Here is a 13,734-nt window from a genome sequence, read left to right as displayed (position 1 = left end):
CTGGTATGAGATGACTTGCAATATTTTTTGGACTTACTTTTAATCATTCCCCCCAATATGGGGTTTTAATAAACATCTGTTGATTGCACTATGTGGTTATTTTGAATGATATAATTGTTTAATACAAAAGTAATCAAACTCCACACCCTTAAGTTCATTGATTTGGTTAAAAGTGAGTATTTTCACACATTTACTTGAATATTTGCAGAAATGTGTTACACTTTGTATTTAACTTGACATTTGGACCTAGGTTGACTGTCCTTTCTCTTTGTTTAGTTGTCAAGAATATTTTTTTCAAATTATTACACTGTAATCTGTTTGCAAAAAGAACTTAAAGTAACCGCTTTGTTCATGATCTCGTTTAACCCAGCAAAAACAGAAACGTGGGTTGTTGCACCTCAAGTTTTCACACTTGTAGTTTTGTTTATAGTACTGCAATAAAATGTGCGTGAGTTATTGAATGTAGACAGCACATTGTGTGGACTGGAGAAATCTATTAATGTGTACTCAATTAAACAGTTTATTTTTTTTAGTTCTTTTCTTCATGCTAATTTGTATGATCTGGCAGCTTGTTTAGGCTAAATAATGGTTGTTATCTATAATTTAAATGATCACATGCATTGATTCATTGTATATTGAAACTGGTTGTTTAATGTAGTAATATTTGCAATGTCATACAACTGCAAAGTTACATAAAGATGATTTTGAAAGCCCACCTGTATTCTTAACAGTTTTTTTATTCAAAAGTTCTAAATTAATTAGTACAAAAACACTCACTTTTTTTCAATAAGAATACAGAGAAAAAAAACCTCTGTACATGATTCTCAGAAAAGAAAACAAAAAAAAACCATTTTCATACGGTGAAGGTCTTAAAAAGAGATTTGTACCTGAACATAATGGCAGATGCAACCAATTGACTGAATAAGTCATTCACAGTCAACACAAGGGCACAAAAACAGTGCAGTCAAATTGTATCTAAAAGGTCAAGAACAGGATCCATTCTATACTCTTCTTTAGAATTGCACCACAGGTTACACTGGGTCAGCATTTTGCGCGCTTTGTGTTTGAATAAACCAAAGTATCGCAAAACTTCACGTAAAATAGAGGAAAGACTAGTTCCCGGGCAATACCAATTCACACCTATCGGTTATTTTTCCTTTGTAACCAGGTTACATCAAGGCAGGTGACCATTGGGCCCATTCTGTCATTATGTTCAGTACATGGCTCTAAAGTGCACTTCTTAAATATGTAACCCGTTATCCTACAGTTGATCAACCTATCAGCAGATGACCCCAGAGAAGGACCCTGTGTCAGTGCTCTATCAATGTCACAACTGCAACTCATAAAATCCTGCTAATTATCTGCATTCGTTTTGGCGCGTGAAATACACCGGGCGGCTCAGATATGGCCACTCGTCAAGGAATTCCTGCTCATGTCACTCAAAAGGTAATCGTTTAAGTACAAGTGAGAACAGGAGCATAAACATGACATTGACGCTTGCGTCTCTGTGGCGGAGACGTCTTACTTTGACCCTTGAGCTTTCCAACTTTTCATGCTATCAAAGTGAACCGATGCATAACTGCGAGGGGGCCCCGTGACATGTCAGCAGTTATTACAAGCCCATTTGAATAAGCCGCTCCTTTATTCGAGTTCGCATTTGTGGGTTGAAAGCGGCCCGTTAGCTCGAGGTTACTTACAGTAAAGTGTTTGTCACCAGACTTTGAAGATTGTCCACATTCAGAAGATGCCTGACGTATCATCACCTGTGTGTGTGTGTGCTTGATGCACTTTTATAATTATTTGCAACATTCATTCATCTCTATTTGACTTGATGAAATGAGATGTAACCAATAAGGTATTAAGGTTTTTTCCCCACTTTGTTTTATTGGTGTAACTTGAAGCGGTGCTAAACTTTTAGAGGAATTATTGTGTACTTCAAGCGTGACCTCAACATTAACCTAAATGTGTGTGAACATGGAACAACATCCCGGCGTCTGGCTTGTTGTGCGAAACTCTCCTTGCTTTTTCTCCCACCTCACCCACACATCTTAGAAGTGAAGCCCAACTTCAATTCTAATGCATATTGGAGCCAGAAGAATGAGAATCTTTGCAGAGTTACATGTATGTATTTCCATTTACGCACAAAAATCATTCAACTCAGATGATGACCTAAATGACTTTTTCACAATAGTGTAAGGAGAGCTTCACACTTCACACAGAGCTTTACGTTGTACTTACCAGGAGACTCAATCATCAGTGAGTAACACTGAAGATTTGAGGTCAGAATAGCAACAACACAAAAACACTATATGGATGGCAACTATTGAAAAGTTCATCCAAGTGTCTGCCGTTGACAAATAAAAACATCTCCCCTGCATGTAAACACACCTGATTTTAACTCAACGCAGGCTGTCAATTTAGACAAGCTAGTTGAAATCGGCTGTCGCACTTCAGTAGCGCCCTGCAAAAACAAAACACGCAGTCAACGGCATTACAGAACAAATGTGCTTTTGACAGTGACAAAGGCACATGCCTGGTTCAAACATCATAAAGTATATCAAAATGTTGTTACATGTAAAATGGCATTCATTTGTCTGGTCCGTACTTACTTTGGTTGTAGGAGCGAGACCAAGAGGAATTTCTGTATCTAATGTAGTCGGGTGATGGGGAGCGCCTGCGACTGAACCACAACATGAAGTGTTGGAATGAATGGAGTGGGGTAACATTTTGACTTTGTAAATGATGACTAACCTAATCCTGTAGTCGTACTCATCGTAGCTGTCGCATCGATTGTAGCTTCGATTGTAGCTTCGGTCGTACCCTCGTTCGTAGCCTCGTTCGTAGCCTCGGTCGTAACCTCGGTCGTCGCTTCGGTCGTAGCCTCGGTCGTAGCCTCGGTCGTAGCCTCGGTCATTGCTTCGGTCGTAGCTTCGGTCGTAGCTTCGGTAATAGTTTTTGTCATAGTTCCTATCATAGTTTCTATCATAGTCTCTGTCATGAGAACGGTCGTAGCCTTTGTCGTAGCTTCGCTCATAGCCTCGGTCATAGCCACGGTTATAATATGAGCCTCTTCCCCTTTGGCTACCTCCGCCGTCATCATCATCATCATCATCACCATCTCTATTTAAAACCAAACAAAAACAAGGTGGCGGTGAGACTGACTCCTTTCTTAATGAGAGGATCCAACATACAGAAGGGAAACATTGGCTCTTACATAGTTGATTTACCCATGTAGATTCCAGGTGTGGGGGAGTGGGCACGCTTGGTAATGGAGTAATCTACTCTAATTACCTTCCCATCTATCTCCATACCATTGGTTTTCGCCATTGCCTGAGGAAAAAAAAGACAAGAGTCAATGATCAGCATCACCTCACTCATGCAACAGTGCTGATGAATGGCGTGAGGGTGATGTTGCCTGAAATACGACTGACATCTAGTGGTGAACTCGTGTAATCACACCTAAGTAAAATGAGCAGCTCAGCTTGTTTTAGCAACACCACATTGAGCCGCGTCTATACTTCTGCAGTAATTATTGCCACAAAATAACAAACCGTCTAATGAGATGCATGTCATCACAATTGAATAAAAGATGTAAATCATACCTCCTTTGAATCTTCAAGTCTCTCAAAATAAACAAAGGCGTAGCCACGCGAGCGACCCGAGCGATGGTGAAACACCACCTTGACCCCGGCAAGAGGCCCGTATTGTGAAAACACGTCCCTCAGGTCCCGCGCTCTGGTTTCCAAGCTGAGGCCAAATATCCCCAAACATTTGCTTGGATCGGGGTTTGCCTAGAAGGGTTCACAATAAAGGTCTTTGTGATCCACTGAATTCACACAAATGAGACCAATACTGATTTCAATCACGTTTATCCCGACACAATTTCACCACAAAGCTAGCCCAAAATATGCCCCAAGGTCCACATACCCTATCAGTGATACTGCCGTGACTGTTTGCTTCTTTTGTTTCATGGCTCTGTTGATACAATGAGATGAGAGTTTGAGGTTTTTAAACACCATCCAGGTCAATTTGCACTCACCCTGAGCCCAGCCTCAGGGCTGCGGTTTGACATTGGGGAAGTGCTACGGTTCTTCCTGCGGCGGAAGTCGGGGCTGTCGGAATGAGAACGAGACCTCTGTCGGCAGGGATGAGACGGAGATCGTGAACGACCGGCAAGTCGATCAGAAACGTGCCTAGAACGAGAACTGTAAGGCCGGAAGGAGATACTCGTGTAATTGACAGAGGACCAAAGAAATTCAATTAGAGACGCCAACAAACATGAATGACAACAGACCCCGATTTTGATGGAGAGCACGATCTGGATTCAGAATGCTTAGATTCTGGGGATGGACTCGAGGAGCCTGACCTGTTCCCTGACTTGGCCCGAGTTGAACTTCCATGTTCCGATTTAGATGAGGCTTGAGAACCCTGCAGCAACAGTAGTAAAATGATATCATTTATACATATGAGTATTCATAACATAAATTACTTTAGATAAAAAAAAAAAAAGGGGGGGGTTAACACATAAAACACAGTACAACTAACACTCACCACGCACTTTACTGGGTACTTATAATCTAATAACTAAATGACTATATCCGTAGTACCTCTTTTTATGTCGCGTGAGCTTGTGTACTGTGGAGAAAATGATAACTATCATTTAAGTACATCTTTAGTTCAAAGAATGAGTAAGCAAGACTGAATTTTATTACAAAGGTCATGCATGCAATTTAATTACTAAATTAAAAAGAAAGAACAATGGAAGAAGCAATATTTACTTAACCTAGGGTCATATTCTTTCTTCCAGTTTCTTTTCATTCATTCAAGTTTTCATTTCTACTCCTCATTCTTCTTTTTTTTGTTTTGTCCGTGTTTTTCTTCACCCAAACTTAGCGTTCTAATCTTCCACACATTTTCCTCCCTTGCCAACCGTTCTGTATTGCTCTGTTCATGTTTTCATTAGCCTTCTTTTAGCTTGGAATTTTGTTCTTTCTTCCATCATTGGATACAAATCTTCGAATCCTTCACGGCCAATGTGCCTTAATCAAAAAAGAACATCCAATAATATTAGATGTATGAAAAAGATGTCAAGTGTTGGGTAAAATACAAATATAAACATGGAATGCATTGCGGTTACATTAAGAATTAAAACGCGCAACAACGAATTTCAAATGAGAACATTTAGAGATCAAGTTCATAACAGCTAGGAAAGAAAACTTTACAACATCTGCACTTGACTTTTCATATTGTGAGAATATATAACGGTTACTGGCTCCATCAGCCCCCCCAAAAATTACTGCTGGAAATAAAAGATGAGACGCCGTTTGAGATAACACCGAGGTGGAGGTTCAAGCTAACGTTAAGTTACTGAAGTTTACTAGCTGCTTTTAAAGGTCTAGAAATATATATATATCGTGCGTTTAACAAGAGGCAACTAACTTTTAGGCGCTCTATAATTAGGGCAAAACCTACAAAATGTCAACAACATACAACTTCATTCATTTACATTGAATGTACGTACGTGTTTGTTGTGATCTTGAAATGAGTCAACTACAATTAAATGTACCTCCTTACCCGTCTTTCGTTATCTCCCTCGTCGACGTCACTCATTTCCAGGTCATTTACCTACTTAATAAGTTCGTGGAATTAAATATAAAAGCAAGTTCAACGTTTAAATGCACAATATTTTGGATTGATATGTCTCCGATGAGAAAATGGCGCGGCGGGGCGGAGCGATCAGGTAAACTACAAGCATACGTCATTTCCGTTACGACGCCCCCCTGCATATAAAAGCTGGCGTTTTTCTTTTTTTTTTTGTATTTAAAAACACTATGTCGTGTGAACCATGACGTCAGAAAATATCCTTGGGCACTAAATCTTATATACACTTTTTTTTTTTTTTTGGACCAGTCGTATTTGAACCAGTTTATTGAGTCTAGTGGACTTAAATTACAGTTTAAACGGTAACAATTCAGCAGAAATCACAGCTATTGTTCATATTTGTTGCTTTAAGTCTGGTACCATTATGATGAGCATTTGATAGGATTCTATTCTGCATGATTTCACCAAGCAGAGAGACTGAGAGACTATTCCAGCATGTAACAATCACCTCCCACATACAATATACCAGCATTACCAAAAGTGGATTAGCCCATTATTTTTAGAAAATGTCTACAGTCACAGTGCAACATGAACCCTGAACGTGTATTCGCAGATGTCAGTCGTCTTCACAGCACCAAAGGCACTGACCTTGCAGTACATTCATTCCACTCATTGAGAGTGAAATAACACCCAAGGCAAGTAAAAGAAATCGAGGAGGAGGAGGGGGGGGTCATTGTTTTTCAGCTGATACAATGCAAACGCACGTTTAGTGGCAAATGAGACTCATCTGTTGTGTCGCCTCATAATGAGGCAGAACATTCTTTGGATTATCTATACAGGACTAAATGTTAGCTAAGAGACGGACGGGTCTTCATATAATATTGTATCTAGCGATATTTCATACGACAGATACGCTAATCGTATTGTGAGTATTCCGTTTCGTTCAGCAGGTTGACGTAATATCGTTAAGTCGTATCGGAGTAGCGAGGCTAAATGTGCTAGAGCATCGTACTTCGGTTCCGCCAAGGTTGATACATAATTTATAGCCAGTAATAGTAATATGATTCAAATATGCCATTATATAAAAATGCAAAATTGAAATATAAAAATGCAATCTTGATCAAATGAAATAAATATAATGGCAAACCAAAGTGAAAAGGCAAAAGGTCTCCCTTCCTTTTGAGCTGGCCTTCTAAGAAGCATCAGTCACTTCAAAGCCTGGTTGTCCTGGGATAAATTCAGGAAAAGTGGGATGTGCTAAGAGATCAATCAGTCAACGCAGTTACCAAACCAAAGCTCATAGATGTTGCTGAGACCTGTTGGGGGTCCTTGGCTTCAAGCGCAACGTCCCATGATGATGACTGCCAGCCCTCTCCTGCTTGGAGGCTCTTTGCAAGGCAGTTGGAGTGGAAGCGAGGACGCTCCCGTGGGAGGTGTTAGTCAGGGACGCATTGACAGCCAACTCCATTTTCCCCTCTAGTTTGACTAGTCGCTCCAGGATATCATCCAGAAGCACCGCTATCGTCCTTTTTAGATCCGCTGCGTGCATAGGGAATACATCATTAAGTCACTACATGTGGGCAACGTTTGGTGTATTCTTGTGATGATTACCGTAACCCGCCATGGTGGTCCCCTGCGGCCCGCCGGGTGTATTCCGGCTCTCCTCGGTCAGGACCTTGACATATCGCCGACTGAGCTCCAGGATCTGCTCGCGTAGCTCAGCGCTGCTCTGGTGGCGAGGTTGCTGCACGGTATAGCGCAGCAACATGAGTCCCCACACCAGAGCAAAGACTAAAAGCAGCACACTTAGCTTCTGGGACATGTTGCGTCTCAGGAGAGTCCCAAGCATGATACTGGGAATGGTGGAGGAGCAAGAAACCGGAAAGCACTGGTGATGTAAATAGCCTCGATATTGTCAATTCAGTCTGATGGTTGATACATTTCCAGGGTATATCTGTTGTCCATATGCAAGCGAGAAGTTCACAGTGGAGTAGAAGGATGCTCTGCTCAAATTCCCCTAACAGAGGAGATCCTCGACCTCTGGTTGTTGGTGGGCCATCATAGCAGAAAACCTATACGGAACAAATAAAAGATAGGGGGAGAAAAAATTAACGTGAGTGGAAACCCCCCCCCAAAAAAAACTTTCATTATATTCAGTGAATGGGCAAAAGAAGCTGTTCGGCGCATACTCCCTGGGGAAAATCAGGCGATCATTTTCCGCTTGTTACATCTTTGTCAACGGGTCCATTCTCTACATTCTGCGATGGGTGTGCCACTGTCACCTCCTATTGAGCTGTGACAGGAGGGACTGACCGGGGGGGGGATAAATTATGAAAACAGAGGTAACAGAATCCATTTTGCTGAGGCCAAGCATCTTTCAATACTTGCACAACATCACAAACTAATGGCAGGAATACAATAACCCACGAGTGCACGTGAAACAAAAACACCTGGACGACTGAACCTGCGACAGCTACGCTATTAGCAACACAAGCCGATAAAAGTGCGGATGTTTTACAGAGGCCTGAGTCACAGTGATAAGGGGATCTGTATTTTACAAGGCAGAAACATCTCAGCTTCCCCTGACAGCAAGCACAGTAAACAAATGACTGAAACGTTTTGAATGAACATTTAAGAATCACAAGTACAATCGTGGAGATAAAAGACACGCACAGCAGTTAACAACCACGCATTTTGAGCAATCCAAACTTTTGTCTCTCAGGGGAGGGGGAAAAAACACGTTCCTCAAGCCAAACCGATGACACAACAATGATGCTTTGTCACTTTGGCAAGCCAATCTCTAGATAGTGTTACACCCATTAGTCAAGTCTAGAGAGCACGCAGCTATCAAGTCTACAGATATAACAAAGCCATTGTTTAGGGCTACGGCTACTGACTAGTTGAACGATCATCTATGACCTTGAGTGTGTATGGCTTGGCCATTCCAAGTATGACAGCAAAACAACTGGCAGGCACCTTAGCAAACCTAAAGGTTGACTTAATTCTCTCCCAGTACCACGCATTGTCGATGCCAAGGTTTGTAGAAGACATCGGAGGGTATTTGTGTTACTTTACGTATATTATTATTATAGTTGCAAAAGGGGAAGTTGACATGAAGCTACTTTACAACTCCGCGTTAGCGTTATGTTAGCTCGCGAACAACGCTACAGAAATAAACAGACGAATCTGTCAGATATGGTGATTTACCTCAGTGTTCCTGCATCTGGGGTTATCTTGAAGTTGGAGACACTGCCATGCTGCAGCCAAACCGCGTAGGAGAGCTCCGATCCCAAAAGGACTGGTTTTAAAAATACTGTGAGATGATTGTTGCGGTCGCCGGGTAAACCAAAACAAAACAAAAACAAAGATGTCTCCACCTTCTCGAGGGATAAGTTAGCCGGTCAACATTGCCCGATGGTCATTTGCTTCTCCTGCTGCGCTCCGATCAACGTTATGCGGCTCAGTATGCTAAAGCGCACAGCTAGAAATCTTATGCGTGCAACTGGGCTGACCGTCATGGTTCCCTTGAAGGTTCGCTGTGCGTCACCGCAAGGCATCATGGGACTTGTAGTCCTACCGCCTTTCTCTCGCCCCACGGCTGACATAAAGGGGGAAATACAAACAAATCACTCATTTAAGTCTTGGTTACGAGTTTAAAACAATTTAATATTACAATACTTTTTTTCTGAACTGTATAAGTAAGATTTGCTCGAGTGGGCTTAGTTCATTCGGTTATTTGTGAAACACTTGCAGTACATTTTCCGGCCGTTAGATGGACCCTGGGTCATTTCCATAGCAACATAACAGTAAGACAATGATGGGACAGTTTTGATGTAAAATTTTGCATTTTGTTCTTTTATAAAAGTCGCGGCCTATCACATAAACAGCCTGCAAGACTGGATTGCCTCCCCTTTTACAATGGAATCTGTATTCTTGGACAGTTCAGCCTTAAAAGCGGTGGATGACTATTGCGACTACAAAAGGTTTGTTCACTTATTTTTTTAATCTACCATATTTTTTTAAAATCTGTATTCGCATTGTTGCTAGACTTGATAATCAAATGGAATCTCCAGGTATTTTGAATACAATGATCTAATAACCTGGTATTATGCTTTATATTCGCTCTAAAATACGCTCAAAAGTAATAGAGCCTCAAGAATGGCCTTGATGATGTTTAATCAATCCACTTCATCATTAAAATGGCAAATTATGCTTTTTCAAGCAACTCATTTCACCACCAGCAGGGACTTTAACTTAAACAACCATGATTAAATCGAGAACTGAATGTGGTCATTAAATAATTCCGTCGCTGCAGTTTAATTGTGTTTTTAATTGTGTTTAATTGTGTTATCGTCACAAAAAAACAGCACTGTACGACACTACTGTGACATCACAGGGGCAGAATTAAACAAGGATAGAAATGTATTTTTAAACCTTCAACAGCTTAATCCTGTTAAAGAACACGTCATTACTTAAATTGGATTTTTTTTTATCAAATAAAAAAGCTCTTTTTCTTTTTTAGGCTTGTTGGTGATGACGACGGAGGCAAAATGTTTACTCCTGAGCAATATGAGGAGTACAAGAGGAAAATGATCCCACAGCGATTGAAAAACAGACTGTATGTGAGCTTTGGTGTGCCAGGAGGCATCGACTGCAAACACGTCGGTCCGGAGACACCGTGCTTCTGTGCACATAGGTGCTATAAAGTTCCTTTTCAATTTGTACTGATCAGGTTAAAATAGAGATTATTTTTTTTTCAAATAAACCACCCCTTGAGTTATGCAGTGCAATTTTTGTTATCACGCAGAATGATTTGAGGTCACGGGATTTCAATTTGAGCTGAAGCGTATATCTGTGGACCCCATGTGCTGCTCTCATTAGTTTCATCTTGTTTTGTCATCGCGTCCCGCTGTGTCAACCAATCAACTCGACGCTTTTGTCTTCTATCGCTGACTCTCACCGTGCCATCGGTTGGTATTGTTGATCTCTTCCAGATACAAGCAACATAAGACGGACTTTGAGGTCATTCCTTCTGAGCGACCTTTACGCCTCCCCTGCCGGGTGAGGAAATGTCTTTGTTGTGCCTATGAATATCTTCCCCACATCGGGGCAGTACCCGTCCGCTGCCGGTGTAAACATTTGCCTCAAGATCACACCGAAGGCGCCGGACATTTGTGCAAAAAGTGTGAGTCGAAAGTCTCGAGCCTTAATGAGCAACACTAACTTGACTACAGAAAATATATTTCAAACCCGTTTCAGGTGACTGTTCTGGGTTCAGGAGTCCGTACACATGTGGATGTGGCCAGCCCGCATACAATCACCAGACGCTGGTCAGCCATGATTTGGTTCAATGAATTTCCAGTACTTCAATCATCAATAAAATCACTTTTACCTGTCAGGTTGAGACAAAGTCCGAGAGGGAGGCACGAGGTCGCCCGGTGGGAGAAGATGTGCCTTATGCTGCGATGGGCGGTCTGACCGGGTTCTGCTCCATGCTGGATAGTTACACTGCTTTGGAGGCCAATGCGTTGTGTGAGTAGAATCTATTGGATTGACCAGAAGGCGAAAAGTGAAAAGTAAATTCAGCTTTCATGTTAATTTCAGGCTAAATTTAAATTATAACCTGTAAAACAAAAGTGCATTTCAGCTTTATGAGTATTGGATGTTGTATTTTTTAGGTGATGAGTCAGAGGATGACCACCAGCAAGGATGGAAAAAAACATCTCCCAAAGCTACCACTTCGATTTGTAAACAAAGGATGAAATAAAAGGGGAAAGTTTATCCATCATGACCTGTCCATTAAATCTTGATGGGGGAAAAAAAGTTCAGTTGCCATCGCTTATCTTAAAAATGAAGCTTGTCACGGGCAATCAGAATGATTATATGCCACATCCAATCAACATTTATTGTTATCAGTCGATGTGACGCAATGACACATGGGCGACGTCTGAACAAATCACACGTTGACAGCGATTGAATTCATCGAAATGCTCTTTGGGATGAAAGAATAGAGATTTTTGAAGTTCAAGACATTCATTATCAGCGACACATGGCTTAGTGGGATGCAAAAATGCTGTGCAAATTAACATCCACAGCTGCAAAATAACAGCGATAAGATTAATTTCATCTCACCGTATTTGTATTTATTATTTTTATTATTTACTAGCAAAGCTCCAAATGTAGGTCTTATCCTATGGTTAGTTTAAATGGCTAATGGTATGTATTGATGCGGGGAGAGAGCCAGCCGCCCACTCAACATGTCATCAAAAATAACAGCAGCACCTCAGTGCTGTGTTCCCAGCCTTTAATTCCTGCTATTGATTAATCCTATTCCTCACGGAAGATCAGAAACGATGATTTAATCCGCACCGCGAGTGAGGCGAGTTTGCTCGCTCAATTGGTGGCCCACTTCCACACCAAAATAAAATCAATAGGCTCTAAACGAGGTTCCTCTCCCCCTCAAGTGTTCCCGCTGCGATCATCTCGCAGTCAGACTCGATCAGCATCCGCGTTGACGTCGGGCCGGTGCATTTCGAGTCACCTGTGTCGTGATGTTGGTGAACAGGTGGTGTCGGGGGGAAAGAATTCAGGTTGCGCGTGGACGACGTCATGGGTGCACCTGGGTCTCTGCAGACCGCCACTCGGGGGGAAGAGAGTGGAAGGGATTCCAAGTGAAAGCTGACACAACCGGTGTGTATCGAGAATGAGCGTCAGCGCAGGTTGAGGAGCCCAAAATAATTTAGTGCTCGCACATTATTAGTGTGGCACGAATATTATTCAAAGTAATTGCCTCTGCGTAGCAACCCCATTGAGGAGGCGGCGGCGGTGGCGTTTTACTTTTGGCCGAAGAGAATAACTACCAGGCCCTCTCAGATCCCCATGGAAACCACACCTAGCTTGACTGACAGACGAGGCATAAAAAAAATCAGGAGACGCAGAACAGAAGATTAAATTGGCAATTACCGCGCAAAGAAATACTTAATTACCCTCGTGACAGTGCAAACGGATGCAATTGGAGAAGGGGAACATCATTCAGCCCAGACGGACAGTTGCTGGTTAACAAGCACTTATCGTACTGACCCAGATACCACTCCCAAAAAAACCATCTATCAAATATATTTCCAAACATGAATTGTCTCTGTGAAAGAACACACGTCCGCAAATCACATGACACATTGGATGTGTGAACATCTCTTTTGTGGTGAGAGCTGTAGGGAATTGACAGCGCATGACAGTGCAGCGATTTCACGGAGGCCGAGATTGAATCCCCTACCCGTGTCGCTTGACACCAGGAGGAGGAACTGGAATAACTCGTGTGAAATGGCTTTGTTAAAAAAAAGCTGGTGGGTGAAGAAGGGGTGACCTAGCAAAAAGCTGGGAAGTCATAACTGTCAAATCAAAATTGAACATAATTATTCAATTGGGTTATTTAATTATATTTAAGGAATTAATCCCTTTTTTAATTTATTTTATGGTCGATTTGATTCAATTGGCCATGCACATTTTGGCCAACCGACCATTTTTGATAGGTTGACATTTAAAAAATGATAAAGACCGTTCCGAGAAACGACAGCAAACTAAGATACTCCTTCATTTGCACAGTGAATTAAAAGATTTGTCTCTTTGGTAATTTGAATCCAGTTATCTTTGGTCTTTTGTCAGTCAAGCTGACATTATTCTTACACTCACGACCTTTTCCTATCTTGTCTACAGCTGTCTCACACGGACCCCGAGATGTTTACACTGTTTGTCCATCAAAAAACCTTATTAGAGTTTGCCTGTTAAGTGAGTAACAACTTGTGAATTAATATTGTAATTACATGCTTATTTGACTATCATTCACCACTTGCGGGGACAGAATTATATCTTCTAACCGGAGACTTAATACATAAATGAGGCCTAAAATAAACGTCTCCTGTTTTTAAGCAAACATTTATTAAGCACGATGTCTTTCCTTTGGAAGGCTTGCTCTTGGTTGTTGGCAGAAGATGAGTGGAAAATGTTTGTTGTGCGGTCCACAATCCTTTTAATGATGCTCAAATTAGATGTGGTCGACTAATGTAATACGCTGTAACTCCCTCGCGGGTTATCAATCTGTGGACGACGGAAAGTAATGCGATGCATGATAAGCTC

At 41.6% G+C, this 13,734-nt stretch overlaps 3 protein-coding genes across 8 annotated transcripts; 1 reads left to right on the top strand and 2 right to left on the bottom strand.

Annotated features, from left to right (window-relative positions):
• Nucleotides 1-631: 631 nt before the first annotated feature.
• Nucleotides 632-5,758, bottom strand: tra2a (transformer 2 alpha homolog). 2 transcript variants are annotated; one of them, XM_037264663.1, is made up of 9 exons: nucleotides 5,575-5,758; nucleotides 4,295-4,428; nucleotides 4,040-4,205; nucleotides 3,928-3,978; nucleotides 3,603-3,791; nucleotides 3,215-3,330; nucleotides 2,752-3,120; nucleotides 2,610-2,680; nucleotides 632-2,461 (listed from the first exon to the last, which is right to left on the bottom strand). In XM_037264663.1, exons 1-9 carry the CDS (start codon nucleotides 5,608-5,610, stop codon nucleotides 2,451-2,453), a joined length of 1,143 nt encoding a protein of 380 aa, XP_037120558.1. In that variant the 5' UTR covers nucleotides 5,611-5,758; the 3' UTR covers nucleotides 632-2,450. The 2 variants fall into 2 exon arrangements, with proteins under 2 accessions (XP_037120558.1, XP_037120559.1); XM_037264664.1 differs by having other exon boundaries at nucleotides 3,928-3,975; nucleotides 5,575-5,757.
• Nucleotides 5,759-5,910: 152 nt separating this feature from the next.
• Nucleotides 5,911-9,101, bottom strand: ccdc126 (coiled-coil domain containing 126). 3 transcript variants are annotated; one of them, XM_037264685.1, is made up of 4 exons: nucleotides 8,809-9,101; nucleotides 7,213-7,673; nucleotides 6,918-7,140; nucleotides 5,911-6,828 (listed from the first exon to the last, which is right to left on the bottom strand). In XM_037264685.1, the coding sequence occupies exons 2-4, from the start codon at nucleotides 7,448-7,450 to the stop codon at nucleotides 6,813-6,815; spliced, it is 477 nt and encodes a 158-aa protein (XP_037120580.1). In that variant the 5' UTR covers nucleotides 7,451-7,673; nucleotides 8,809-9,101; the 3' UTR covers nucleotides 5,911-6,812. The 3 variants fall into 3 exon arrangements, with proteins under 3 accessions (XP_037120580.1, XP_037120578.1, XP_037120579.1); XM_037264683.1 differs by having other exon boundaries at nucleotides 5,911-7,140; XM_037264684.1 differs by lacking the exon at nucleotides 8,809-9,101 and adding an exon at nucleotides 8,288-8,360 and having other exon boundaries at nucleotides 5,911-7,140.
• fam221a (family with sequence similarity 221 member A) lies at nucleotides 8,393-12,940 on the top strand. Of its 3 annotated transcripts, none has more exons than XM_037264679.1 (7): nucleotides 8,393-8,637; nucleotides 9,467-9,584; nucleotides 10,124-10,297; nucleotides 10,596-10,786; nucleotides 10,861-10,931; nucleotides 11,001-11,133; nucleotides 11,280-12,940. In XM_037264679.1, the coding sequence occupies exons 2-7, from the start codon at nucleotides 9,520-9,522 to the stop codon at nucleotides 11,366-11,368; spliced, it is 723 nt and encodes a 240-aa protein (XP_037120574.1). In that variant the 5' UTR covers nucleotides 8,393-8,637; nucleotides 9,467-9,519; the 3' UTR covers nucleotides 11,369-12,940. The 3 variants fall into 3 exon arrangements, with proteins under 3 accessions (XP_037120574.1, XP_037120572.1, XP_037120573.1); XM_037264677.1 differs by having other exon boundaries at nucleotides 8,393-8,658; XM_037264678.1 differs by lacking the exon at nucleotides 8,393-8,637 and having other exon boundaries at nucleotides 9,213-9,584.
• Nucleotides 12,941-13,734: the final 794 nt, after the last annotated feature.

This window comes from Syngnathus acus, chromosome 11 (genome assembly GCF_901709675.1).
Source record: "Syngnathus acus chromosome 11, fSynAcu1.2, whole genome shotgun sequence".
Taxonomy (NCBI): Eukaryota; Metazoa; Chordata; class Actinopteri; order Syngnathiformes; family Syngnathidae; genus Syngnathus; species Syngnathus acus.
Note: the sequence above shows the minus strand (reverse complement) of the source record. Positions and strands in the feature narration are given on the sequence as shown.

Excerpts from the sequence above, each read along its gene's own strand:
- tra2a (XM_037264663.1), bottom strand. The coding sequence starts at position 5,610 with ATGAGTGACGTCGACGAGGGAGATAACGAAAGACGG. Across the intron at positions 4,206-4,294 it reads TGCTCTCCATCAAAATCGGG|TTCTCGTTCTAGGCACGTTT; the intron begins GTCTGTTGTCAT and ends CCGGCCTTACAG. Across the intron at positions 3,121-3,214 it reads TACATGGGTAAATCAACTAT|AGATGGTGATGATGATGATG; the intron begins GTAAGAGCCAAT and ends GGTTTTAAATAG.
- ccdc126 (XM_037264683.1), bottom strand. The coding sequence starts at position 7,450 with ATGCTTGGGACTCTCCTGAGACGCAACATGTCCCAGAAGCTAAGTGTG. Across the intron at positions 7,141-7,212 it reads GACCACCATGGCGGGTTACG|CGGATCTAAAAAGGACGATA; the intron begins GTAATCATCACA and ends CTATGCACGCAG.
- fam221a (XM_037264679.1), top strand. The coding sequence starts at position 9,520 with ATGGAATCTGTATTCTTGGACAGTTCAGCCTTAAAAGCGGTGGATGAC. Across the intron at positions 9,585-10,123 it reads GACTATTGCGACTACAAAAG|GCTTGTTGGTGATGACGACG; the intron begins GTTTGTTCACTT and ends TTTCTTTTTTAG. Across the intron at positions 10,298-10,595 it reads CCGTGCTTCTGTGCACATAG|ATACAAGCAACATAAGACGG; the intron begins GTGCTATAAAGT and ends GATCTCTTCCAG.